Source organism: Anser anser (assembly GCF_964211835.1).
Source record: "Anser anser genome assembly, chromosome: 8".
In the NCBI taxonomy this organism is placed as follows: domain Eukaryota; kingdom Metazoa; phylum Chordata; class Aves; order Anseriformes; family Anatidae; genus Anser; species Anser anser.
Window position 1 is genome coordinate 5626024 of NC_139728.1, and position 27557 is coordinate 5653580.

At 34.5% G+C, this 27557-nt stretch overlaps 1 protein-coding gene across 1 annotated transcript in view; it reads left to right on the top strand.

The window, feature by feature from the left end:
* Positions 1-27557, top strand: part of KIF14 (kinesin family member 14) — a gene marked incomplete at its 5' end in the record, with an annotated part of 60354 nt that overhangs the window by 7204 nt on the left and 25593 nt on the right. Inside the window, 24 exons of the mRNA XM_083846711.1 lie at positions 167-339; positions 953-1100; positions 1207-1270; positions 1464-1648; positions 2408-2510; positions 2721-2881; positions 3721-3868; positions 4606-4758; positions 5441-5567; positions 6159-6252; positions 7019-7157; positions 7614-7714; positions 8401-8495; positions 9288-9509; positions 9674-9858; positions 11102-11260; positions 11971-12090; positions 13592-13666; positions 14271-14409; positions 14542-20243; positions 20633-20683; positions 21333-23839; positions 24609-24832; positions 26959-27074. Of these exons, the coding sequence (XP_083702837.1) occupies positions 167-339; positions 953-1100; positions 1207-1270; positions 1464-1648; positions 2408-2510; positions 2721-2881; positions 3721-3868; positions 4606-4758; positions 5441-5567; positions 6159-6252; positions 7019-7157; positions 7614-7714; positions 8401-8495; positions 9288-9509; positions 9674-9858; positions 11102-11260; positions 11971-12090; positions 13592-13666; positions 14271-14409; positions 14542-14933 (2983 nt within the window). The 3' untranslated portion in view covers positions 14934-20243; positions 20633-20683; positions 21333-23839; positions 24609-24832; positions 26959-27074. The remainder of the gene's footprint in view (positions 1-166; positions 340-952; positions 1101-1206; positions 1271-1463; positions 1649-2407; positions 2511-2720; positions 2882-3720; positions 3869-4605; positions 4759-5440; positions 5568-6158; positions 6253-7018; positions 7158-7613; positions 7715-8400; positions 8496-9287; positions 9510-9673; positions 9859-11101; positions 11261-11970; positions 12091-13591; positions 13667-14270; positions 14410-14541; positions 20244-20632; positions 20684-21332; positions 23840-24608; positions 24833-26958; positions 27075-27557) is intronic.

Below are 27557 nucleotides of genomic sequence, written 5' to 3' on the forward strand. Positions count from 1 at the left end.
AGAACGAACAGGACCTTGGTTTGTACTATAAGTAGCTGTCAATCACTCTCCCACTACTCTCAAAGTAGCAAGACCTTAGGTATTTTGTATTTATTCTGTTCAGATTGAACTTTGATCTCAGTGCTGGGAGGGAGAAAAATAACTTCTGATTTCTGCTCAAACGAAGGTTATTGAAGGAAAGCCTTGGTGGAAATTCACAAACTGCTATGATTGCCACAATAAGTCCAGCTGCCAGCAGCACAGAAGAAACTCTCAGCACTCTTCGCTATGCAAAACAAGCTTGTTCAATTATCAACATTGCTAAAGTAAATGAGGATGTGAATGCCAAACTAATCAGAGGTGAGGTTGACATCTGCAGCTTTTAATGGCTTTTTTCCGTTTCTGCCAGGGTTTAACTTATTGCTCATGAGGAAGATTACTACTAATAATTGTGCTGACTGACCACTGGTTTATTTACTCCTCTAATGTTTGCTAGTCAAGATTTTTATAAATTGCAAACACCGTCATCTTTGAGACGGTTTTGCTGTTTCATTAACTTTTAAAAATTGATTTAATTGATAAATAACACTTTGGTGTGCCCCAATGATGCTTACCATTGAGTATTATTTGTGTTCAGTTTTTCTTAATAACACACTAATCAGGTGCTTTGTGATTTTTAAATACAAAAATCTTTCTGATTTTCATGTATAATCCTGCAACTAGACTAATAGGATATCTTCTTTGTAATTCTACGTGTCTTTTTGAGTTGTGTGTGTGGTTTTTTATTTTTTTTTCCAAATTTCAGACAGTATCTTGGACAACAGTTGAGAACCTTTAATAGGGAAAGATGTTTTGCTTTTAATTAGATACCAGGATAAATTTTCTAGTATTGTACTGAAATGTCTAAATACTATTTTATCTGTTTTTTTTTTTTTTGTGTGTGTGTACTGTGTTTTTGGTTTGTCTAATATAGAATTGAAAGCTGAAATTGAAAAACTGAAGGCAGCTCAGAAAAGTGCTCAAAACACTGATCCTGAAAAATACAGGCGTTATTTGCAGGAAATAACATGTCTGAGGGTGAAATTGCATCAACAGGAGAGGGACATAGCAGAAATGCAAAGGTGGGGCAGTCAAAAACATCTTTTAAAAAAGCAAGTGGTAAAATCTGTATGCTTTAATTTTGCTCCTTAGACAGTGTTAAGTTATTTTTCCCCTTAATATATTAAGGGCCTGGAAAGAAAAACTTGAGCAAGCAGAAAAGAGGAAATTAGAAGATATAAAGGAATTGCAGGTATGTTTTCTTTCTTCCACTTGTCCCTTCACTTTACTTAGGAACTAGGACAGAAAAAAATAGCATCGGCAAACAGAAGAATTAGAGTAGTTCAAAGATTTGGTTTCATGAATGCTGTTCTTTTAACAGATTAATATAGATATTTGGATACACAAAATAAATTGTCTTTTTTGCTGGTATCTCTTTAATCTAGAAAGCAGGAATTGCATTCAAAATGGACAATCACTTACCAAACCTTGTTAATCTCAATGAAGATCCCCAACTTTCTGAGGTGCTGTTGTATATGATCAAAGAAGGAGAAACTACAGTTGGAAGGTATACACCGAATTCAAAACATGATATCCAGCTTTCTGGAGTGCTAATTGCTGATGACCATTGGTACGTAGTATTTTTTGATTTTGTTTTTCTTCTTATACTTAGGCCAGAGCAGGAGATACTTCTGATCCTTGTCCTACTTTTGGAGTCGCTCTTCCTTCTAACAAAACATGGTTTTCTAACTAGGGAAGACATTACTTAGGGATAATTTTTGTATTCTTCAGTGAATAAGGTAACTTCCTTCTATTTCTCCCTAGAAATCTGTTAACCAAGGTAGTTTAATTTCTTAGTACATTTTGTTAGTGGAATGAAATTTTCTGTTCATGTAGAAATTCTGGAGAAGGACCTGATCAAATGATGCTGTCTATAACTCTCCCATTCAACTTAATGTAATAGTGAAATGCCTTTACAATTTTCAATTAAAACTGAAACTAGAGAACAACTTGGCCAGCTTTCTGAAATGTTTGAAGTGCATCTTGTGCTATGGATCCTAGACAGAATGCTGGAAGAAATTTAATGAATCAATTACTGAAAATAGGAAAGACCTGGATATGTTGAGAAATTAAGCTTTATCAAAGAAATGCTCAGATGACAGGGTATCATAATGATTATTTTAGTAGAAGGTTCTTAAATTTAAATATAGATTCTCTTCCAACATACAGGTTGTTACTCGTGAACTATGTATAGTGTAACTAAACAGTAAGACTGTACACCTAGAAAAAGGATAACAGCACACTATGTACAGCATGATTTTTATATATTAAGAAACATCACTTGCAATTAACACAAGCTACTGATACCACAAATGTTTCTTGTTTTCAGTGTTATAAAAAATAATGTTGGCCAAGTTAGTATTATTCCACTGAGAGAAGCAAAGACATATGTAAACGGGAAATGCATTTTAGACCCGACAGTTCTGCATCATGTAAGTAATTGACTTGGTAAAAGAAGAATATAAGCATGTGTAGATTTTGTAGCTGTATTAACGTTACAATTTCAGACTAAAGGTTTTCTTAGAGGTCTCTGAAACCTTTAAATACTTATGTGTTCCCCTTCAATTTCTACTCCTACCTTCTCTGTTTCAAGCATATAAATATAAAAGTTACAGAATGAACTATTTTTTTTTTTCCTGTAGGGTGATCGAGTGATCCTTGGGGGAGACCATTATTTCAGGTTTAATCATCCGGTAGAGGTTCAGAAAGTTAAAAAGCCATCTTGTGGGACTACGCTTTTGCATGACGGTCCTAAAGATTTTGAATTTGCAAAGAATGAGCTGCTTATTGCACAGAAAACTCAGTAAGCATTGTATCTTTTTATTCTAAGAATAGATTTACAGTTGTTAATGCAACTATGCAGTAATTTTACTAAGAAACTTAAGATCATTGATTATTTCACTGTACGTGAAAGCTGGAAAACAGAATGCTTATTTTTAACTCATTTTATAATGGAAATGTAAGTTCCAGACTTAGCTGAAGTCAATGTGTATATATATATAAGAGGTGATCTCTACAATGCAGTCCACTTGTCAAGAAAACAGACCACCAATTAAGAAACACTAAGCTACAGAGGTCCACTGAGTAGTGTATTTCCTTAGTTGCGTTTCTCCCCAAGGACATAATGAGTCAGAAAGTGACTTCTGATGTTTTAGAGAAAGGCACAAAGCTGAAAAGCAAACATGCTATGAAAGGAGACAAGAGACCAAAGTTACAACCTTGGTCGTCTGTGATAGTGGAGAATTTGAGATAGTGCAGTGTTATTCATAGTTGCTTCTTTCCTGTGAGTTAATAAGTGTGAGTCTTATTGATTTAAAATATACTTTTCTTCATCTTAGTGTGATTTAGTGAGTTTCTATTACGTTTTTTAATTTTGCAACAGATAAATAATACAATAAATTTGGAAATCAAGTAGAGTGTAAAATACTAGGATTTTTTTTCTTTTTCACCTGTCTGTTTTCCCTATGAAAGCAAAAATACCTAGGTAAAATATAAAAGTTGTGAAATACGTTTTCACTGTTAAGTTCGGAGGCTGTAGAGGAGCTCTTCCTGTTATGACAGAAGTGAATAAGAATGTAATCTCTATACAAATTGTAAGAGATTAAAGCCAGCATTCTACGTGTATGATATTTCCATTTGTAGGCTTGAATCAGAAATTGAAGAGGCACGACTTAAAGCCAAGGAAGAAATGATGCAAAGTGTCCAAATAGCAAAAGAGATGGTTCAGCAAGAACTGACATCACAAAAAGAAGCTTATGAAAGCAAAATAAAATCACTGGAAGCAGAGGTGGTAAGTTGCCTTAGCATCATTATATAAAACATAGCAGTAAAGTACAATAAGTCAGAAGGTAATAAAACAGAAGCAGTAGTATGTGGGGATTTATTTATTGTGTTTTATGTGGTGGTTATTTTGTTATTTTTTCTTGCATACCGTAACAGTGTCTTAGGGAGTTATTTAAACATGTATACATAAATAAAGTCGTTATTGCTAACACAAGAAGTTGTAAAGTAGGTATCCCCTTCAGAATTATTCTAGCGATTTTGGTTTATAGAATTAGTTAGGAATTAAAGTATTAATCTAGAGTGAATTGGAGAAGGATGTAACTTGTAGTGATTTTTCGCATGCAAAATTTTCTTCTATGTAAATTACTAGAATTTTAGCGTTTTAGTGAACATGTTATTATTTTTTTCTTCCAAGTTTGCATGCTCCTTTGTTATATAATGTAAAAGAATTTACAAGACTATAATTCTGTATATAATTGTGCATCATGGCAAAACAATAGTAAAGATGGAGTATTTTATTTCTTAAATGTGCTATAGGTGGCATAATGTGATGCTTCTGAAGCTTCCATTGCTTTCATTCATATAACCTTTCATTGCTGACAGTGGGCTTGGGTAGCCCACAGGGGCTGCATATTCTCAATGTACTGAAGTAAAAATAAACCTTAATATCTGCTTACAGGATGGATCTGAAATGCTGTACAAGTAGTATATATACCTCCTTTTGTCTGTCCTTTATTATATTAGAGAGAAGAATCTCGTAAGAAGCAAATGCAAGAACTGAATAACCAAAAGGCTGCAACTAAAATACAGGAGCTAGAGAAGGCAAAGCAAAATCTTGAGCTAGAACTACACTTCAACAAGAAACGTTTGGAAATGGAGACCTTAGCTACCAAGCAGGTATTTAAAAAAAAAAAAAAAAAAAAAAAAGCTTTTTAGGCAATAAACCTTGTCTTTTAAATAAATCATTGCACATGAAATGTTTGTTTTTTGGGCGGAAGGGAGGGATGACACAATGACTTGGGGGAGTGGATTGTTTTTTTGGGGGGGGAGGGTGGGGTGTGTTTTCCAAATATTTTGTTTTCCAAATATTTTTCTTCTGTGTGGGTTTTACACAAATAACTAGATTGCTTACCTTCTGAGTATGCTATCGCATACGCTTTGGAGATAAACTAGTACTGACCTTGTTATTTCTTACGTCATGTGAACCATTTTGCTCATGTACCAAATTTGAGTGACCATTGCCTAAGCCAAAAGTTATAACTCTAAGAATTAATGTGGTGGTTATGTTTTTTGGCAGGTGTTCATATATCTGACTTCTGCAACAAATTCTATTTCACTTTTGTAATGTTGCATCCTTTTCATTTTAATATTTCTTTTAAGAATTTGAATATGTAAGTAAAACAAGAAAATTGTTGAAGTTTGAACATGAAGGGTTTCATACTGATGGCAGATGCAGAAGATACGTTTCATTCTGTTCTAATAGTCCTTAAAATTACAGCAACAAAACTATTTCACACAAGTAACCACCATTTAGTTTGATAGGCTTATTTGTTTGTTTTTTTTTTTTCCTCTTTCTCAGGCTCTGGAAGATCATAGTATTCATCACGCAAAGATACTTCAAGCTCTGGAAGCTGAGAAACAGAAGATTGCTGAAGAAATACAAACCCTTCAGAAGAACCGTGGAAGGGGGAATAAAACTATGACTAGTATGTGTGTACATAACGCTGCAGGAGCAATGCTGACTTCTTGCTCAGTGGACTTGGATTTAGGGGCTGTGGACCCTTTTTTTCTTCCTCTAACACTTCTCTAACAATCTGGAACAAGGAGAGCCTTATGGTTCCTATGATCCTTTACCTTCTTAAGCAATGTTTATCAGACAGTGCTAAGAGATCTGTTTTAATCATAAGTCAGGGCAGTTTGGTGGATATACATGTAGTCTGCATTTTCCCCTATTACTTAAAAGTCCTTCCTCTGTCTGGCTGAACTAGTTAAGATTTTAACTCACTGGGGAAACTAGACTAACAATTTTTTCAGTTAAGTGTCCTACCTCATAGTAGTGTACTATGTAGTATCTAGTGTTATGTCTCTATTTCTGAAATGCCCTTTATGTGTTCTTTTTTAAAGTGTTATCTTGGCTGGGAAGGCTTTTTTTTTTTTTTTTTATCTTTTTCCCCATCCCAGTCTATTGAGAGAGCTACTAATAGCTAAACTCTATTTGATTTTTTTTTAAAAACCTTTCAGCTGTTGCAAAGTGTTGTTTGATCAGTTTAATCATTATGTACTACATTCTTTATTAGTTCCTCTTACCTGGAATTCTTTGAAGTTATCTGTGATGATCAAAGAGGCCAACACCATTAGTAATGAACTAGGGAAAAACACTGTTTTCTGCAGGTGAGTATCTGGGTGAGTTGATTTATACAAGTATGGTGGGGATGCTGGAAGTGCACTATACTGTTTGTTTTTCTTTTAACAGCTTTTTGTTAAATTGAACTTGGCATTTCACTTTTCTCAACTAGGTTTAGTGTAGTGTGTAGCCTAGCTGCGTTAGTTTGAAGTGTGTTTTTTATTAAGAATTTAAATGTTTACATTAGACAATTCATTTTGGATCACATGTGCTTTGGAGGTGAATCTCATGATACCTATGTCCATCATGCTTTGTTTCACATATTAAAGCAGTCCTAAAACACACAGTAAAAACCTCAGAACATGCAAACAGTAGATAGCAAGAATTCAAGACAATTCATTTCACTCTATAGATCTCTTGCTGTGCTGTGTAACGTGTTAGTCATAGCTGAAGAGCATTCTAGAAGTTGATCCCTATAATGGCCAGATGTTCTTAGCGAGAACAAGAACTCTGCCAGAAGTCTGTAGCATATGTTTAGTTCTGAGTTTCTTGAGAACCAGGAATTTGTATGCTAGTACTGACTTCTTTCTCTGATTACAGAGATTCCTTTTTTGTTTTTCATAAAAATAAATTCAGTGGCTGACACTTAATGTTTGTGTTTTGTGAGAAATGCGATGTCCCAGGTGATTATTGGGCTTGTTACCAACTTCTTTATCTCTATATGATCCTCCCTACAAATATTTTATTTTTGAAACGTGAATTAGTGTTTTTATACTTATCTGTCATTATTTTTAAACTTTCTCAAATTCTTAGGCACGACAAAATCGATGATAAAACAGGAACAGTATCTTCTGCTCAAGTGCAGGTTCGTAACATCAAACTGGGGATAGCAACTTTCTGGAGCCTGGAGAAGTTTGAATGCAAACTAGCAGCAATGAAAGAACTCTATGAGGTCAGTAAGAACTGAGGAAAAACCACTAATAATTCGTAGTATTTTCTCAAAGAGAGTACAATAATCATATAGGATGGGAAGCTTGGTGTTTTTTTGTTTTGTTTTTGCAATGTGTTCTTAATTTTATTTTTATTTTTTTAAATGTGTGATCCTTTATTATACAGAAGGCATATGAGAGCTCTGAAAAAGTGTATTTTTTTTCTAAACTTGGTATTCCTATATCTCAGATACCAGATGGTTGTCTTTGCTAAACATTTTATTTATTTATTTATTTTTAAACAATTACATCTCAATATAGCTGGCAGTCCGTTATCTTCTAGGTTATCCTAACAAAAAGAAAAACATTGAATCTGCTATTGTACAGCCAAAATGTTGTCTTCATCCCTGGGTTGTATGCTTCATTGTCACTCTATTTCTGCTTAACACTCCTCCTCCTCTGTTTTCTTTCATTTCCAGAGTAATGATAACAATAAAGCTGCTGATGTATTTTATGACCCTGCTGATGAGTGGGAACCCGACCTTTCAGATGCCTCAGTTTCTTCTCTTTCCAGGAGAAGGTGATAATTTGTAGTTCCTTCAGCTATGCTTGAAACAAAGCAGAAGTTAATTTTTATAATTACGTAAAAATACTTTTCTGCCACTCTTGTAATTTTTTATTTATGAATTCTTCTTTTACCTTTTTATAGTGCCAAACTTATAAATTAAGTGAAAAGTTATGTAACCATTTGTGAGGAGTGGGGAAAGTTAAAGCACAGTTAAAACAAGTCAGGCAGAACCAAGGGCAAGTGCCTCAGCTTAAACACAGCTTCCAAAATGAGTGGGGGAGTTCCTTATGAGTCGTCTTCCAGCTGTTTCATTAATGACTTCAAGGTTGGCTGAGGCTTCTCAAATTGCTCTCTTACCAAGAACTGGCCTTGGGTGCCAAGGACTAAGTAAGCAACCAGAGCTAGCCTAGAGAAGCTTTTGGCTTGTCTGACGGTGGAGAGCTTTGTGGAATATCTGTGTTTTACTAAGAAAAAAAACTTCCCCTTTGGCTTTACAAAAGCAATTTAGTCTGTCCAAAAAACAAGATCCAAAAGGTTTATGTAAAAATATTTTTATATTAAAAGAATATATTATAAAAAGTATATATAAATATTTTTTATTTGCCTGGTGGTTGTTAATATTCATTGAACCTTCAGTGGGCACTTCGAGAGAGGTTGTTTTCTTGTTTTTTATGATTTTGTTCTCTCATCCTTTGTAGAAGTAGAAGTTTCATGAAGAACAAGAGAATTTCTGGATGTTTGTCTGGTATAAAATTGCAACCAATCCAGAATACACAAACTTCCTATATTTCAGGTATTTATTGATATGTAGGCAGATCACCTTTCATACCGAGAACTTGATGAAAATACTACCTGTATAAAACACATGCACTTCTAATACTTATTTAAAAAAAATATATAAAAAGGTGTGGGCCAGAGAACAAACTGGAAAATGTCCTGTTTGTAATGTATTCAAGCTTACAATATCAAGCTGTTAACAGTAGATCTTTTTTTGGTTTCTCTGATTGTTTTTTTAGGGTGAAAACTTCCTAACTGTCACTCTCAGCCCTTTTTTTAAGAGTTTTACTTAAAACTTACTTAAACGATTACCCCATCGTTAACTAAGCAGGTTTACTGGAGAATGAGGATAATTCATGTAACAAATTGCCTGAGGCTGAATCCTGATACAATCATTTGGAGACTGTGCTTGAGTTGTTGCTATTCATTTAACTGCTAAGGTTTCCCCTAGCTCTTTGTCAGGTTTTATGTATTTTTTTTTTTTTTGTGAAAAACTAGATGCTTCAGGCTTCCAAATGTTTTTATGGAGTTATTTTAGATTGGCTGAGGTTTATTTTCTGTCTCTCTGTAGGTTCCATTATTGAAAAAGATGGATTAATGTTAAAGAATTTCACTGTGGAATTTCTTTGTACTAACTGAATCTAAAAACTATGTAGAATTTTATATATGCAATTTTTTTCTAACTTACTGTCTTTGTTAGTTATATGTTGTTAAAGAAACAATACAAAATACTCATTATATGGATTTTCTGACTGCTTATTCTTGTGAAGAGTTTATTGCCAATGTATTTTACTTTGTTACCTTACAGGTTCACAGAGTAAATCCAGCATATGCCCAAACTTCTCTGAATCACTTCTTCCTGGAATTTGCAAAGAATCTATAAGTTCAGCTTTAGATTTACTGGAACAGAATCATGAAGGAAGAAAGAGCATAGCAGATCATCTACTAAGGAATTTGTTTACCATTTTCTCTGGAGTTTCTGCCATTTCAAAAGCCTATGAACAGCAAGATGAAGAATGTCAAAAAAATTGTAAGTCTCACTTTCATAACTGTTGAAGTAAACATTATTAAATGTCTTGTTTTGTCTTTCAGACTTACAAACATTCATATGTTTGCTGAGGGAAAGAATAAATAAATATTCCTACTTATATTTGCGGAGCAGACCTGCTGATAGATCTCCTATTTCTTTTGTAGTTTTTTCTACTGATCATGCTGCTCAGTCCTACAGCATCAAAATTACCTCTGCTTTTGACCAGCTTGTGGTTCTAGCCAAGGTTTGGCTTAACCATGTGCAAAAGTGCCCTGGCTCTGTGAAGACTGATGAAGAATTAAAACAGGAAGTAAAGAACCTGGGAGGTTATTTACAGTTACTGCTACAGGTAAAGTATATATTTTGGAAGAAGAAAATATAATTTAGCTGCTGTGTGTAGAGAAGTTCTGTGCATTAAAACAACATAGACTACAGATGGGCTAAACACAGTTAAATATCCAGCATATAAAACAACAAATGGACAGACCTAAGGAAAATGAATAGCAAAGGGTATGTTTGTTGTACCGGCTAAACTGGTACTATATATATATATATATATATTTTTTTTTTTTTGCTAATTCAGTGTGATGTAGGCTTTTGTGTCTAGGCCCTGACAGCAGCAAAGGTTTGTCAGTATGCTATCAGTCCTGATCTGGTAGGTTCTGCTTCTCAAGGATGGCACAGAATCACTGTGATGCATCTCTTTTATTGTGGGTAGGTGGGGTGGTGTGTATATTTTTTATTTTTTTGCTGTTTTTGTTTTTAACTCTAAAATTAGAATTACTATAGCTACTATTAATTGGATCATACCCATATTTCTTTGAGTCATACAGGTATCCTCAAAAGTATCTGTAATTCATATACTAGTTTTATCTGACAATTGAGCAAATCCTTCAAAGTGATGATAGGGATGCCACTTAGCCCTCTTGTTTTCCTTCAAGGTAAAAGGGGAAAATAAAATATGCAGTGACAAGAGTGATTGCTAGTTTTGTATTCTGGGAAGTGTTTATGGATTTATAAAACCAGTCACTGGTAAATGTTATTCATGGTACAGCCTTGTGAAGAGTAATTCTATTTTAATTGTGTAGTATAATCATAGAATCATAGAATATCCCGAGTTGGAAGGGACACATAAGGATCATCAAGTCCAACTCCTGGCACCGCACAGGTCTACCCAAAAGTTTAGACCATGTGACTAAGTGCACAGTCCAATTGCTTCTTAAATTCAGACAGGCTTGGTGCAGTGACTACTTCACTGGGGAGCCTGTTCCAGTGTGTCACCACCCTTTCGGTGAAGAACCTCTTCCTGATGTCCAGCCTAAACTTCCCCTGCCACAGATTCATACCGTTCCCACAGGTCCTATCACTGGTGATTACATAATGATACCATTACATTATGATACCATTTTTCTTTATGGCTGTGCTGGCTTCTCTTTTAGCTGTAGTAGATAAGTCATTGGAAGTGGGAAGATAGAAAGCTGAAAACATGTCAAGCTATCATGCAGTGCAAACTCTTGCACTATAGAAATCCTGTGCTCTTTGACCAGAGATACTTGCTAGTTTCAGTGAATGATAACACTTTTGTTTCTAAGGGATGTTCTTCAGATATTTCCTCAATGGTAACAGAAGCACAGAGCAAAGTGAACGAAGCAGTAAAACAAACAATTAAATGCATAGGACACTTGGCAGTATTCACAAGAACGGATATTTCCATTTTTGAAGAGAACGACCTTCCTGCAACTAGTCTACAGGTGAAAAAATGTTTGTTAGAAATAATGACTTTGTAGATGAGTATCAAAAATACTTGAGCGTGAAGACTTTACGCTTATTCCAAACAATATCTTTGGTTTTCCCTTTGTATTCTTTATGCTTCTATATCCTAGGATATGGCACTAAATAATGAAGTAATTTCCATGTTGACATTCACGTTTTTTTCAAGTAAACAAGCTCATAATTATAATGGTTATATAAAACAATTTGATCAATTGAATTAAGTGTTTTCAGTTTATCTAATGCTACTTTTTGTTTCTCTGGAGGAAAAAATGTGTTAATATAAATGTGTTAATGCCCTTAATGTTTTTTGAAATAAAAAACAATGAAACAAAAATCCCAAACTTTTAAGTTTGTATAACTTTCACCTACAAGCAAGAAGAAATGCTGTGCTTTTAGGGTTGCATCTCTGCAGAGATTGTACAAGTATACCTATTTCAGTAAAATTCAATGCTTATATGAATAATCTGGCTAAATACCACACCCAATTTTCAGAAATCTGAAGAAAATTGGAGAAAAGGAGGTTCGAGTGCTGAGCCACTGTGATCCGAGAGTCACACGTGTCTGAAGCGCTGAACAATTTGCACCCCACACCCACAAATTGTTTTTAGTCCATTATGGAAAATCTATTTTAGTTCCTAGGCCAAATCAACTCCTTTAATCATTATGTTTTGAACCTTTATTTTAAAAGGACTTCGTACTTGCTGTTTATGATGGAGTAGGTTTGGGGCTGGACTTTCTTATGGATACAGTACAGGAAAAAGCAAGAATGGTGCAGAAAGAACTATTAAAACAACACCCACAAAATGAGGTGAGATGTCAAGAAGATTATAAACTACTGATATATTTTTAGAGGCACTTGATCATATTTTTTTTTTATTTTTCAGCAATTTTTTCTAGAAAAATTGTGTGGAATGCTATTACAGTTGAACAGAAGTTTGAGATGGGTGGGAACAGTGACACCAGTCTTGCAGATTTTTTTTTCCAGTGTTTAGCCTTTCACCCATATGTAATCTGAATATTTAAATGTATTTAATTCAGAGTAATTTCTGAATTGGAGGGCGCTTTGGGGACACTTTGTGTAAAATCTCATGGTGTAACCATGAAGAAGAGGGAGAATACAAAAAACTTTCACAAAGACGTCAGTGGACAAAATGGTGAAGATGCCATTTTTTTATTCTGTATATTGTTCTTAAACTGTTTTGTATTAAACAAACAGAAAAAACACCTAGTAATGTCTTATGATCCTAAAGGTTAATTGTTATTTTATAATGATAATAGCAAATACTTCTATTTCCTACACTGTTATTGTTGAAAAGGTGATGAAGTTTAAAAGACTGCTTTTTTTGTAGACTTTATTTTGTCACACATTGTTCTTACACTCCTAGTCCCAAACAACATGCTGTCTAAATATTAAAATAATTCAGTGTTATCTTTTAACTTTTTTTTTGTACAGTCAAGACCAATGGTGGCTGTGTACCTGTATCTGAGCAGTCCTGTCTTCTGCCATGGACTTTTCTATTTTTTTTCCTCAAACTTGAGAAATTTGCAGGATTACGGCCAGTAAGAAAGTCTGAATAGTGAGTTGGGTTAGATACGATACATATTTCTGAAGAATTTATTTCTGTTCAAAAATAGATAATAAATGATCTGGAGTAAATGGTTCAAATCAGTTGGAAAGGAGTGATAAACTGCTTATTTCAAGGAAAGCAAAAATTTCTTCCTACCCAGATTTTCACTGTGTTTCTTAATCTTCCAGATAGGAGTGAAATTGCCCCATATCTTTTATATTCCTGTCTACGTAACTCCAAAAAGCTTCACGCTTCTAGCAAAAAGAATCGAGCAGTCTGCTTTACAAATAATTCTGTTCACTTGCAGCAGATTCTGATCTACCGGCAGGGGTCCTGTACATGGTTGTTGTTGGTTGAGCTCATGTTTCAGCTAATGTCTCCAGCTAGTGTGAAGTCGCAGGCAGAAAATGAAGGTATTAGCTAAGAGCTTACCCCTGCCACTTAGAATGGCAGTGATATAAAAGTTACAGGAGAACCTTTCTTTAGTGAGCACTTACCTTTGCTCATTTGACCCTCCTGTGTTAAGGGGTTATATGAAGTCTTGCAGATATGTGAACAGGCAGACAACATTGTTAACAATTTTATTTGAAAAATGTGTGTTATGTTGCAGAAACATTGCTCTTGCTTTTGAATGTTTTCCTCGTCAGCATGCTGGTGTTCATTGTTACGCTTCTAAAACATTCACGTACTTTTACTGTGTCTTGAATCAAGTGTGCAATATAATTAAAAATTCTTTTGTAGATTCAAAATCGAATAAAGGATGATGCTGTGGCATTAGCCAGGTTCCTTGAAAATAACATCTCTTCTTGCAGAAAGGTAAGGGAAATATTTCACCTAATGTGGGCTTTGAAGCTGGGTTTTAAATGTAAAGGATGCACTTAACAAAACAAATCTGAAACTACCTGGATCTGAAATTGCTATATTTACAGTTTCATGACAACAATTCCTGCTCAGTAGCATTCTTGTGAATGGAACACTGCAACTGTTCTAGCCACTGCATTTCCACTCAAAAGTACTTGGTTTTCATTTTACTTGGTGTTTCTAGAGGTACTTGCAGCTTATCCTCGTCCATTTGTGTTTATTATGAACACCCTGAAGTTCAGTAATGCTAGGGTAATAGTGGTATAAATAGCTACTGCAATATTTTATGCACACAGCTACTGATATTTTGAATTAAAAGGCAGGACAGATGTTTTAAAATGCCATTAAGAGCTTTTTTGGGAGTTAGTTTATTTACTCTTTTCTCCTTTCAACAATATGCACTTCTTTCCAGAGCTGTCTTATGTACTGTGACTTAACATCACTTTCATACTGTATTTCAGTGGCCTGTTTTGTGTGACTAAATCCATAATAATGTATTAACTATTAAACATTCCTGTCATGTACTTGGGTCTTTTAAAATTGCTTTTTATTAATACAGAAAGAAGTAGAATCTCAAGTACCAGAAGAAGATTATGTGTATCAGGAAATCAAGAGAAGTACTAAAATTGCTGTGAAATATTTGGAATTGGAGCAGTGCTTAGCTGAAGTCTATCAGATTGTTTCTTCTACATTACAAGGTATTTACCTGGGTTATTGCCTGTCTTGCTAATAACATGTAGACTAAAGGAGACGTATAGCAAGAGGAAGGGAAGACTGGTCTCTTTTTGCAAAATACTGCATTTAATTCTTACTGTTTTTGTTTCTCATAGGGTCATTCAGAAACACAAGCCCTCTCAGGAGCTTTGCAGGAGAGATTTGTATCATAGCTGGATATTTGTACAATTATTTCAGTTTATTTGCTTTGTCTTTTACTTCTACAAACAATGCTATCCAGAGAACACCCGTGCCATTTATGAACTTGGATGAATTGGACTCTCTGGTTGATTCCCTTATTGTGAATTTTGAACTTGAACAAGGGCAGCAAAATCTGAAATCTCAGCCTCTTTGTAATGAAACTACTGAGACTCAAGGAAGACAAATTGAAACAGGTGAAGATGAATTTGCTTGGAAACTGGAGGGGATTCCAAAACACATGTATAAACTCCAGTCATCGCTTACGTTTTCAGGGGAGCTCTCACCTGGCAGGATACAGTGGGTATAAAATACTATCAAGAATTCAGGGAAACTCTTTCCTTTTACATGAAGGGAAAGTAATATATCACAAAAAGATAATACTAGTTGCTAATATCGATTTTTAAGTGGTATGAAAGTAAATAAACAGGATTGTGTGATAAGTACCCAGAATTTCACAGGAAAAAATTTCTTAAGATGCTGTTAGGTTTTAAAATATAGTGTCTTGTTTTAATAAAAGTCTAGTATCAACTACTCTTATAAGAAATAATTTAACAATAAGTTAAGAAATAAACTATTGGAGGTGATATGACACGGATACTAAAACTGGGGGGGGGGGGGTAGGGGAGCAATGCAAACACTTGCTAGGACATTTGCATCTCTTTGTTTTAGGCCTGTCCTAGGTGCCTTAAGTTAAGAGAAAGGGCTTTTGTGTAGCAGTGAAAGGTAGATGATACGGGTACCAATTCTTTTTTCTTAACATTGTTGCTTCACCTCTGCTGTGTTATGGTCTAGTAGGGCTAGTAAATTGGTTTTTATGGCTTTCATTTTTTGAAATGTCTTTTTTAAAAGTATTTATTTATGTAAAGGAGAGAGATGGTTTAAAAACAAACAAACAAAAAAAAAAACAAAAACAAAAAAAAACCTTTATAACTTTAAATGATAAATGCTTATCTTTAGTGGTTTTGTAGTCCATTGAAAAATCTTGGCCTGAAGCAGCAGCGATAATGCTCTTCAACTCAATCTAAAGTAAGTTCATGTGGTGTGGTGTTGGTAGAGGTTATCTTCGATTGCTCAAATCGCTTTCAGTATTAATTCACAGTGTATCAGAAGCATAGCTCTTCCTAAATAATATGCCAGTCATCCCATGATGCTGTGGAGAGTTGCACTGATAAACAATCTACAAGTAAAACTAGAATGTATGTATTACAGATGTAGGGCTGGATGGGGTTCAAGTTCCACACTTTCAAGGTAAAAAATGAGGCAAAGATGGAAAATATCATAACTAAATCTACACACATCTCTAAACATCCTTCAAAGATATTCTGCAAATCTAGATGACTCTGTACTCTGGAATTATAACAAAACTCCCAGTGATAAATGCAGACAATATTCATTCATGTCACTGATGCTGGAATTTAAGTTTGAGAGAACGTTGTGCTTGACTGCTTCCATGTCACCTGTTTGATTAGCTTACCATTCTGCCTCCAGAAGTTAACGTCATGCTATGGCCTAGGCTTAACTGTGCTACTCTTGGAGCTATTTACAAGATTATTGCTGTATGTTATTCAATATTACTTCATGTTCCTTTGTTACTTGTACTGGGCTGTGATTTGGTGAAAGGATAGGGAGCAGATCTTCGTCTTTGCCTTTTGTGGATTGTTTCCTATGCTTTTTGCTTTTAGAATGACAGCAGCATTACAAGTGGACCTACACTAGGCTAAAACGACGACTTTGTCAACCAACTACTTCCTCGTGCTTTTTACTGTAGACATAGTTTATCATGTACCTTTAGTCTGTTAGCTGAAGCCAGTGAAAGCTAACTGCAAGGATGAAAATGTTTTTAGAATATTTAATCCTTAATACTGGGTTCTAGGAGGCCTGGACCTCACACATCTTGCTCATAATCGTGCTGAGAAAATTGGGAGCTGACACTTAAATGTTTTTTTTTGTTTATTTCAAAGCTTCTGAGCCAGATATTCATAGCTATCATCTTTCCTTCTGAGAGAAGAGGCACAACATCTTGAGAGTTTCAGTCTGTGAGAACAGTTCAGGCTCTTAGAACCATTTTCTACAAATGGACTACATTGAAGAGAGTCAGTCATCGTTTTTCTTTGATAACTTTCATAGTAGTAATCAATGCTGTCATTCAGTGGTTTTGTTCTTATCTGCCTTGAAGGAAATGTGGAAAGGTAATTATGCTGTTATGATAGTTATCCATAACCCATGGATCTTTTTCTGAAGACTAGTATACCTTAATATTTTGTCCAAAAATGTCTTGCAGTGCAGTTCTAACATGAAAATTAATTGACACTTTTTGTTGTATCTGCTAATGTCTATCTCACATGAGGTGCAATGTTGCGTAGTCGCTTTCTTACTTTAAAGGCCTTTACAAGTCTGTTCAGAGGTTAACAAAGTCTATTCAGTTATTCAGATTTTTATGCTTTTAAGCGTGAATACTATCCTGGTATATTTGTACTTCTGTAAATATACAATTTTGTATTTGAAAGTTTTAAAAACATTTGTGGTTCTTCTGAATCGTGTATCTAAATGCAAGCATTGTGAAACTAAATCATGTAACTGATCACCAGTTTTTACAACTTGTGTAAAAACTTGTACAACAACACGTGTAAGTTCCTTGTCAGTTTTCGTCTGTTTACAGTTGCTTTTGAGACCTTCCTTTGCTGGTGTAGTATTGCAATGTAACATTCCGAAATACTAATAAGAGGTATTTTCTATAGCACTCAAGTGAAACCAGAAGATTGACTACTTTAAGTTTCTCTCTCTTCTACTAAGACATATAACAGCACACGTTTAGATGCTGAATACTTGTGACTTAATCTACACGTTTTAAGGTCACAATCCATTCTTTTCCCATTTGTTAATACCGCGGTGTTATGCCAAGTTTCAGTTGCAAAGTTATTCAAGTGTGTTACTTGCTGACATTCCACCTGCTAGATGATTAATCATGTTTGCATTTTTTGTACTTAATGAGAAGCACTGATGAGAAAGTATCTTGTTTGTTACAGTTCTGTGTATTATTATTAGAATTTGTTTACTTATTTTTTAAAGGGAAGAACAAGGTCATCACAACTCGGAGCTCACACTGACTTTCAGTTTTTAGCCTTTATGAAAACCATGAGAAAAACACCATGCAAACAAGTCGGTTTCTGATAGAGTTTTAACTGAGGTAGCAGAAGGTTGATGGGCAACTTCAATCCCATCACATCTGGCTTTTGAATGATGAATGAAAATGTTGCCAATAGCTTCCTGCAGCTTGTGTTCTCCTCATCCATGCTAAAGTGAATTGTAGAAACTGATTAAAGCACCTTGTTAATACCATATTCACATTTTAGTATATGTCAACAAAACTTACTTCTGCTAGTGTTTTCTTCAGCTTGGTGCCCTTGTTACAGTTATACATCATTGAAGTACTTCACTCTTATGGTACGTATGGTGACCATACATCATCAGAGTGAGCTAGTGCTCATAACATATTGCATTAATACATCAGCAAGCCTTGCTGAAGCTCCAGTAATCTATTGGTGTAATATACTATCAGAGTAAGGTATATTTATAACTATAGGCTGGTCAATCTGTAAATTATCCATGTCAAAGAACTGGGATCATGGCAGGCAGACAGATTTTAGGATGGATTGATATGGCTGTGAATGGTATGTTAGTTTCTGCTTTTCCAAGTAGTTAGAGGTAGGCGTGAGTTAGGCCTGGGACAGCAGAGCAATTGACATGGCTGAGCACAGTGTCTACATCACCTGCTAAGCATAGTGTTGAAATGAAGTAGAGCCTCATGCTGCCGAGATGAAGGATTTTGCAGTCCTGATCTGTTCTCCATCTTGCATATTTGGAGATCTGATTTTGAAGTCAGAATCTGAATAGCTTCTGGCAGACAGTGGTAGTATTTGTTGTGATAGTTACTGTGGAGCACAATTTCAGAAGAATTTTTACTTTAGTATGTGACAAAGTTGTTAATTACTTCCACGGGAATGCATATTAGTGTTGTAAATTTCCTTGATGGAATTGACATGGGAGTGGGATCGCAACCAGTAGTCATTAGAACACCTTGATTAATCAACTGCTGTTAATAGGATTAAGATGTTTACTTCTAGCAGGTAACTGTTCACAGTCCTTTCACTTATTCGTTTGGTTTGCTTGCACCCACACTTACAAATCACTCCTCATTATGGGGCTAGAGCAATGCAACAACTGTGAGGCCAATCCCAATGTCTGACTCTGAAGTGAAGGGTCGTATTGGCTCACCTGTGGCTTTTAGGAAGGTGACCAGAAAGCCTCTCAATGGGGCCTTTCTCTCATCATGGGTGTGCACCCATTTACCTCAAATTTACATCTGTTAAAAAAAAAAAAAAAGTGAACAGTCAGAAACATGCACAGAGAGGGGTGGTGGTGGGGAAAGCATTAAGAATAAATGTTTAGAGACTTGAATGGGAGGTATTGTTTACTGAAGTTATAATGCCTTTTTTTTTATTTTTTATTTTTTATTTATTCATTTAATCAGTAGTTAGTGGGTATTTTCTTCTTTCCTCTTCTCCTTTAATGTCCTTTCTTATTCCCCCAAGAAAACGTTCTTCAGTCAGATTTCAGGTTTTAAAAAAAAAAATGTAACTAGAACTTCAGGTGGTTTTCTAATGGAGTTTTATTAATTAACGTGAGAAAAAGGGACTGGGGAGTCAATTTTGTTTTAATTTCAAATACAAAGTAGGGGGGGGAGGGTTATTCAGGTTTCTTCCCTGTAGCTGCATTTGAAAATAGAAACAAAGAAAGATCTAACTAACCAACGACATTCTCTTTGTACTAGAAGTAACTTAAAGAAGTTACTAAGAAATAGGTATTCTTCCCTTCAACAGTTTGTTTGAAAAACTTTATTTGGAAATGTTAATAGTTTGTACTGATTCTGAGAGCGTTGATCTGCTACTTTACTATGTTTTACAACTCAGCCTCTAGTTTTATTTGTTTATAGTAGGAAAATAAGACTAAAATTACACATTTTAATATCAGCTAGCATGATGAGATAAGCTACTACACAAAAATATCAAATAAATTCATCTTTGTTGCTTAAATTGGTCAAAATATAGGAGTCAACTAACTGTGGTTAGTTTGATGAACTAAATAGTTCATTTTTATCCCTTATCGGGATAAAATAAGCTTTCTTTTAGATAAAGGTAACCATCTTGGGAGAAGCATATCTTCAGAATACAAACAGCGGATTACTTGAGAAGCTTCCAAACAGCATTAGCCCATCTTTTGAGGTATATTTTATGTAAATACACTTTTAGAAAAAGGCACATTCTACTTATGCCTCTTAAAGGACACATACCAGTGTTAGAAATTAAGTATAAGTCAACTCTTACAGCACTCAGGGACTCATAAGAATGCTGCAGAGGAAAACAGCAAGTTACCATTTAATTTTGTCCGGTAATGGCACCTGCAGGCAGAAGAGGAGACTACATCTGTTTCAGCTCTGTGAATACAAGCTGCTGGTTTTGGACAGGAAATTTCTTCACATTCATTATATACCTTAACATACTGTGATTAGAAGAGTCATGTTGCTTACTGAAGCTTATACAACTTTTCTAATTTCATGGTAAGGTTGTAGTTTTTATTTATTTTAGAATTGCATTTTAATTTGCTTCCTAGCTTTCAGTAGGAAGTGGTATAATATTCATGCTTTTTCCAAAGGATGGGTTGCTCACTTTTTTTGAAGTCCTTTTATTTTTTATTAAGAATTACAGATCATATTTGTTATCTTTTTTTTGTTTGTTTGTTTTCTGTTCTTTTTAGGACTTGGAATATATAAGTAACAAAATTTGGCTAGACTTGATTTTTTTTTTTTTCCCCCTGCCATCTATTTGTTGTTGTTGTTTTGGCATGTCTGTGTTTGTTTTCGTGTGTCTGTGTTTCTGATGGTATTGCCTTCTAGAATAGGAGATGGTATTTTTCCTAATCCATGTTCGTATAACTTGACTGTTGCAGTGAAAACAGAACAAAACTGAAGAAGTCTCCTGAGCTGACATATTACCAACAGTGAGCACTGTAGACAATATAAAAAACAATATTGGAGGTATCATTCAGTCTTGTGAGTTAATTTTGAATATCTCAATTAATATAAGTAAATCAGAAAGGTCTATGAAGAGTTGATGGAAAAGAAGGAAAGTATTAGATAAACTCATGGCAGTCATTTATAATAATAATAAAAAAAATATATGAAGTTTAAACTATACTCAGTGTCTTTCATCCAGTTTCCTAAAGCCTATTACAAACATTATTTGATTAATATTTACACAAATCTGGTAGCTTTAGTAACATACTTTACTTACATTGCTATATGCTAGTGTCTAAATACTTTATTTTTTCATGTAGACTTATATGTAACAGACAAACTTCAAAAGTTAAACAAAAAAAAACTAACCAAAAAAAAAAGTAACCCACAAATTAACCACAATTACTTGTTATTTAAGAGTGTGATTTTGAAACATTTATAGCAATTAAAATATATGTTAAACTGCAACAGTACATTTAAGTACAACACTCTGCTTTTGGTCTTGTAGCCTATTTGTACTTTATATTGCTATAAAAATACATTTACTGAATTATGTTAGTGATATGTGTATTAACTGTTTTATCGATGATGTAATTTTCTATAAAATCAATGCATTTCTACATGTCCCCCTAGTGTGCATACAATGGTATTGATAAAGAGATTCTTTACGTTGGAAAAACAAGAAGCTGTGATACATACTCACGTAAGTGTATTTGTGCAAATTCTTTTACTCTAACATAAAGGTCTATATGTAGTTAGCTATCTGTATACATATAAATATGTAAAAGGCATTTCTGTAAAATAATAGCCCAAGAAATGGTCATGGATCTGAAATAAAACTCATTTCCCACAAGCTGAAGAATAACTTTTGAGCTCTTGAAAAGGAAGTAGTACAGCTAATGATTGGTACATTTTGGTTGTGGTGATAATTTTCTCATATCTTTGGATCGGCTAGTCTAGAGTTGTGTCAATGGGTTTATCTGCCTTCTAAGGATTTGTTCAGGCCCTGGTATTGAGCTCTCAGAGAATTTTTTGGATTTTTTTACTTTGAATGTGTCTATTCATACACATAGACACTTTTCCAGTTTTCTATTAAAGTCCACTGCCTTTTATTCAAATTGTATGTTTCCTCCTCCATCCCTGTTTCTGGGAACGTGTGCCCTATTTTGACTGTAAGCTACTAGAGCAATCTTGTGGTAGTAACCCCTACAATAGAGGTCTGATCACTGCTAAGACTGCATTAGGTGCTACTCTGATAGCTAGGTTCCATCAGGTGTATTACTGGCTAGGGGAAGTTTAAGTGTTTGTTGGTATAGCAAAGTACTAGTGCTGGTATTCTTCAGGCATTTAACATCAGAAAATACAGTTCTTGGATGGAATTCAGAAATTGTGTTCATGAAATAAAATAAAAAAACAACTGTAGAATGTTTTTATTTTAAGAATTGTGCTTTTTAGTACTTGTATTTGCTGTAATTACATAATTTTTAAATGTACTATTGCATTTTCTGTAAATGTATAGTGTAAATCATTGTCTAGAAAAGGAATGCAGAATGACAACTAAGGATGGTTTTTATGAAGACGATGAACTGTTGAAGATGATGGTCTACATACATGGAAGAGGGAAAGAAAATCAACCTTATAAACATCAAATGGAATCTGAAATTCTTTACCATTAGTTTGTAGCATAACTTTACAATCTGTGTATGTATACAAGGAGACCAAAAAAAAAAAACCAAAAAACCAACCTAAGGTGAATCAACAAAATATCAAGATGAAATTCGAAGATCAAATATTTAATGTCAAATACTTCGTTTAAAATGTGAAGTGTCCTATAGTTTAATTCTGTAGTATGCTGACAGTAGGTGTCCTAAAAAGATTCTAAAAGAAAGTTGTGCTACAAGGGGTTTGACAAAGTCAGAAGGGTAAGAGTGGAATAAAACAAATGTTGTTTTTGAACTCCTGAGCTGTCCTCAGCAGCGGACAACAAAGTTGATAAATGGGCCTCTGTTGGTCTTCTGTTTTGTTCCCCCACTGCCACCTTCCCCATCCAGGGAAATTCTTTCAGTATTTCTGAACTTGCTTCTAACCCCTGAAATATCAAACCTATATTCGTGAAAGTATTTGTTAAATATTTAGTGATTAATGAGGGTAGAATCAGAAAAATTTCTATTGAAGTTGGTTTAGTTGGCCTTCAGTTTTTGTTCGGTTATAACCGGTAATATGCAAGTTTAACCTCTTCTCATAAACTTGGATCTCTCTACAAGACTGTTAATCAAGTGGTGAAATGTGTGTTTATTAAAAAAAAACAAAAACACAACAAACAAACAAACAAAAAAAACCCCATACAAAGTATGTATATATATACTTACTGCCCTGGAGCATTTACCGCGGCACAGTTATTCTAACTGCAGCCACTAGATGGAAGTGTCTCACAAGGGTATTCAGGTTGCGAGCCCTTTAGGCGGCATTTGCTGAGTAGGCAGGGGAGGAATCATCTCCGACTAAAAGTTAACGTGCATATCGTATTATTATCAAAAAAATCATTGCCATAGAAAATCTGTTTGGGAGCTTGCATAGCTTATAGAATACTTTTTTTATTATATAGTCCTGTAAGTAATTATATGAAAGCTATAGTGTAACCATACAGACAATGATAGCTGTTAAAAATAAACACATTGCTTGACTTAGTTTTTCACATTGTTAGATTAGTATTTTTCAGTTTATTGTTATTTTTTTTAAATATGCAATTTTGCTTGTGCAAAATAAAATTCAATAACAGTTTTTCTCAATGTCATAAATGTATTTCTAAAACAGTGTACTTAAATATATAAACAAGCTCAAGGAATAAATTTTCATCTGATGTTCACAGGACTAGTACAGAAGAAACCATATTACTAGTTCAAGTTCAATATTGGAATATGAAAAGCAGGGAGAGATGATGGCTCAATGAAGCAAATTTTATGCTTGTTTATTGCTCATTCTTCAGTCAATTCTATTCACCAGAGTTCTTTAAAATAAACTAGTGTTTTACTGCACAGGATCTTAGATGTCTCTTTCTTCTTCCTGCCAGTCACATAGGGGTTCAAGGATGAAATTCAGAATGGAAATGGCAAACTGGTGTCACCTGTTTTAACTAACAGGTAAGAAATAGCTTGCAGTCTTTTTTTTTTTTCTTTTTTCCCCCCTTTCTATATATATAGATCAACTTTGTAAATACAAGTGGTGAATATGTTCTCGAGGTGAAAATGAAGGTTTTATATTTCTTCTGAATAAAAGGAACATTATCAAGAAAAACTGCTGATTATCATCAAGAAGTTCAACAGTTACCTATTTGGTAACTTTTCTGTTTTAAAATATTGCCTGGTATATGTTAGCACACTTTACATCATAACTTTGCAATGTATCTAAATGTATAAGAAGATCTGAGATAAATTATATGTATCTCTCTCCAGCCTTGGCTAGGCTATTTTGGAGATTGAGGTTGTAAATCAGGTTGTGAGAACATTTTTGAGAGTTTCCTAATTTAATGAGCAATCTGCATTTACCTCCAATTCCACCTATGTCCCACCCCTCCAATAACAGCATAAAAATGGGCAGAAAGAAATCCAACTTGCCTACTTATAGTGCTTACAAAAACTGAGACCATGGGTTTAGAAACAAATTTATTAACCGTCTTGGTGGTGTGGGATTCTTCCAGAATTCTGTCTTCATTTTAGTGGTGTTGCAGTGAAATAAAAGAATTAACAAAAACTGAGTAGATGTGAAATGAAAGCAACACTAGTAAAGCCAACAGCCCCATCTCTAAAAAGAAATAATTTTTATACCTAACAGGCAATATTGTACATTTAGTAGACAGATCAGTATTGAATACATCTCCTGATGTGCTGTTTTTGTTGTGTTTGTTTTTAGAAAACCAAGATTTAGATACATTTCTTGGCAGATAAAGCTTAAAGAGAGGATTTCTCTTTGCAGAGTACTAATGTACTTGGATCATAATAGTTGCAGCTTGATCTCTCCAACTTCTGATGCTACTGAGTTGTCGTAACACTATCTCCTGTTCTCCTGCTGTGGCTGGAGTTATGTGAAAATCTACCGTGTTTCTCATCTAGTAGATCTCAGAGTTCTTTGTAAAGGTGAGAAACTATTTCCCGTTCAACGGATCAGGCGGGGGAAGGCGGTGTTGCAGAGCAAGTATTCAAACAGATTGGATGGCTCCTATCTCGGTTACATAGCAAATCATTGGTTGAATTCTATTTTTATGAACAGCTGTTATTGAAGAAATATGTTCTTTTGCAGGGTCTTGCTTGTCTGATTGGTATTTTTAAACCTTTAGGGAATAGCCTATGCATAAATTGTAGCAAGAGTTTAATTCTTAATTTAGTATGTACTTTGCATGGGTACAGTTACAACACTGTCCAGGAACTTATAGTTAACTTTCTAAAACTAACTGTAGACAAAAATCTTCTATACAGCAATAATTGAAGTCTGCTTTACTAATTGAACTTAGGAGCACTGCATGCAGGTGAGCCCTGCAGTTTTGCTTACCTGTACCTAGAATCCCTCTGGAACCTGCATTTAAATCCGTCACTGAAATGACCCCTTTTCACTCTGCTTGAAACTAGACTTCCATGCGATTCATTTACAGCAGTGGTCTAGGAAAGATGAGACTTCAGTAAGATATACAATACATAAAACACATTTATGACACATTGCAGAGGCAACGCTGTATTGGTAGGTTGTGATGTCCAGAGAATACAGTCCCATGCTATGTGCGGTGCTGTACGCTGATAAGGCACGTGCTTCTCAGTGCAGAGAATACTGCTAAAGGCACCAGTGACCTCTTCTGCACAAATGCACAGAGATACAAAACAGGATAAATGTCTTTTCTTCTGATTTCTGAGATAACAGGAGCTTTCAGAGAAAATTCTAAACACTGAAGAAGAAATCCTTGGAAGGCTTTGCTGTTAATAGTATGAAATAAACTGTTTTGTAAATGGCTGAAGATTGCCAAAATATTTTGGAAACAGAATATTGCATAGAAGCAGTTACTCCTAAAAATAGATTCTCGTGGTTGGTATATTTAAGTTAAATGGGAAATTTGAAACTGAAGTCATAAAGCGAATCTGAAATATTTTTCTACCTTGTCTAGGTGTTAAAAGATGGAAGCCATGTATTTAGCTGGATGCTGATACCTTTTACTGTTACACAGTTGTTAGTGTGATTATTGCCTACCAGAAATTTTCCTGTCATGAAATGTCTTCATTTCCTATGTCTTTTTGAGGAAGGATTCATCTGTCAGGCATTTTCAATAGGAAGATAATAATTTAATATGCAGTGCATTAGCCCCTTTTCCCATTTCTGTCTGGGCTGTAAAGTCACAATAAGAAATACTAGTAAAACTGTGTTATATTGAAAATATAACTCTAAATGCACAAAGTTAGCTTTTATATTGAATAAGATAATTTTATTTTTACAGTCACTTTCTCTGACTTTATCATTTGAGTATTTGTTTGTGTAAATAAGGAGCTGTGTACATTTCTCTTTACAGCTTATCTATGTTCTTTTTTATGATGAAAATAGGTTAATAAAAGCCATATTCATGTAGAATAGTAATTTCTGACTAAGTTATTGTATTTCTGTTAGATTCATCCAGACCTCGTATGTGATAGATTTCCATGCTAGTATGTTTTCTTTGCAAATAAAGAGTAAGCACATTCTTATGTGCACACATCTGATCTGTTTTCTATTACTTCTGTACTTTCAAATGTCACAATATTGAGAGCACATTGGTATATTCCATTTTCATGAGATGCAGACCTCTAGGTTCATGCTGCCTGTAGTTGCTCAGGCTGTGCTTTGTCTGCTGGAAGCACTTTTTTTCCCCCTCAGCTTTTCTTGTTTATTTTTATATGAAAAATATATAGACATTTCTATTCTAGTGTAAACAAAAACTCAGGTTATAAAAGTAGTTTGAAGAGGGTGAAACTTTTTTTTTTTAGTTTGCTACTGCAGAGGCTGCATCAGGATTTTTGTTAGATCAGATATTTGTTTTTGCTATTTAACTTGTGCTTTAACTCAGCATTTGGTAGGCATTTTCCAAACATAGAGGAAATCTCTGTCCTGAAGAGTTTAGAGCAGAAAACAAGTGCAAAAACTTCATTGGGAAACTATAGCTGGGGATTTGATTCTCAGGGGCTGAGAATCAAAATTTCTTTATATTATACAAGTAACTTTTCTTATGTCATGTTATTGTTTCTAGATACACCATGTAGAAGAAGGGTGAGCTTTACCAGTTTGGAAGGGAGGTCAAGGAATGGGGAAAAAAAAACCAAACACATATTCCTTAAATCTCCAACATGATGATGACGACAAAAGGTAGGAAGACAATGTGCATAGTAAAATGAGTTGCAGTTGTTGTTCTTGCTGAGTTTTTTGTAGTTACAAATACTATATCACTTAAATGGTTTGATTCAATTTCCTGAATTTCCCCGTCACGTTTGTGTCCATTCTGCAATATCAATGCATATAAAATGATCACCTATTTATCAGAATAATTTTAATAACAGACAAAAGGTAGGTCGTGATATTCCATGAAAACATGTAGAACTCTCAGAATTTTGGCCTGGTAGTACAAGATATTTAAGGTTATCATGAAAGATGTCTCTTGACACTCTTTGACAGTTGACACCACCTTAAAAAATAAAGAAAGAATTCAAAAGTTAACCGTTGCAGGCTGCCATTTACTTGAATGAGTAGTATAAAATATTGCTGTTTGTTCTGTGCTGTTGTATGGTAATTATTCCATGATCTCTTTACTTCTATATCAGCTAGAAAACTATTGATGCTATATAAACGATA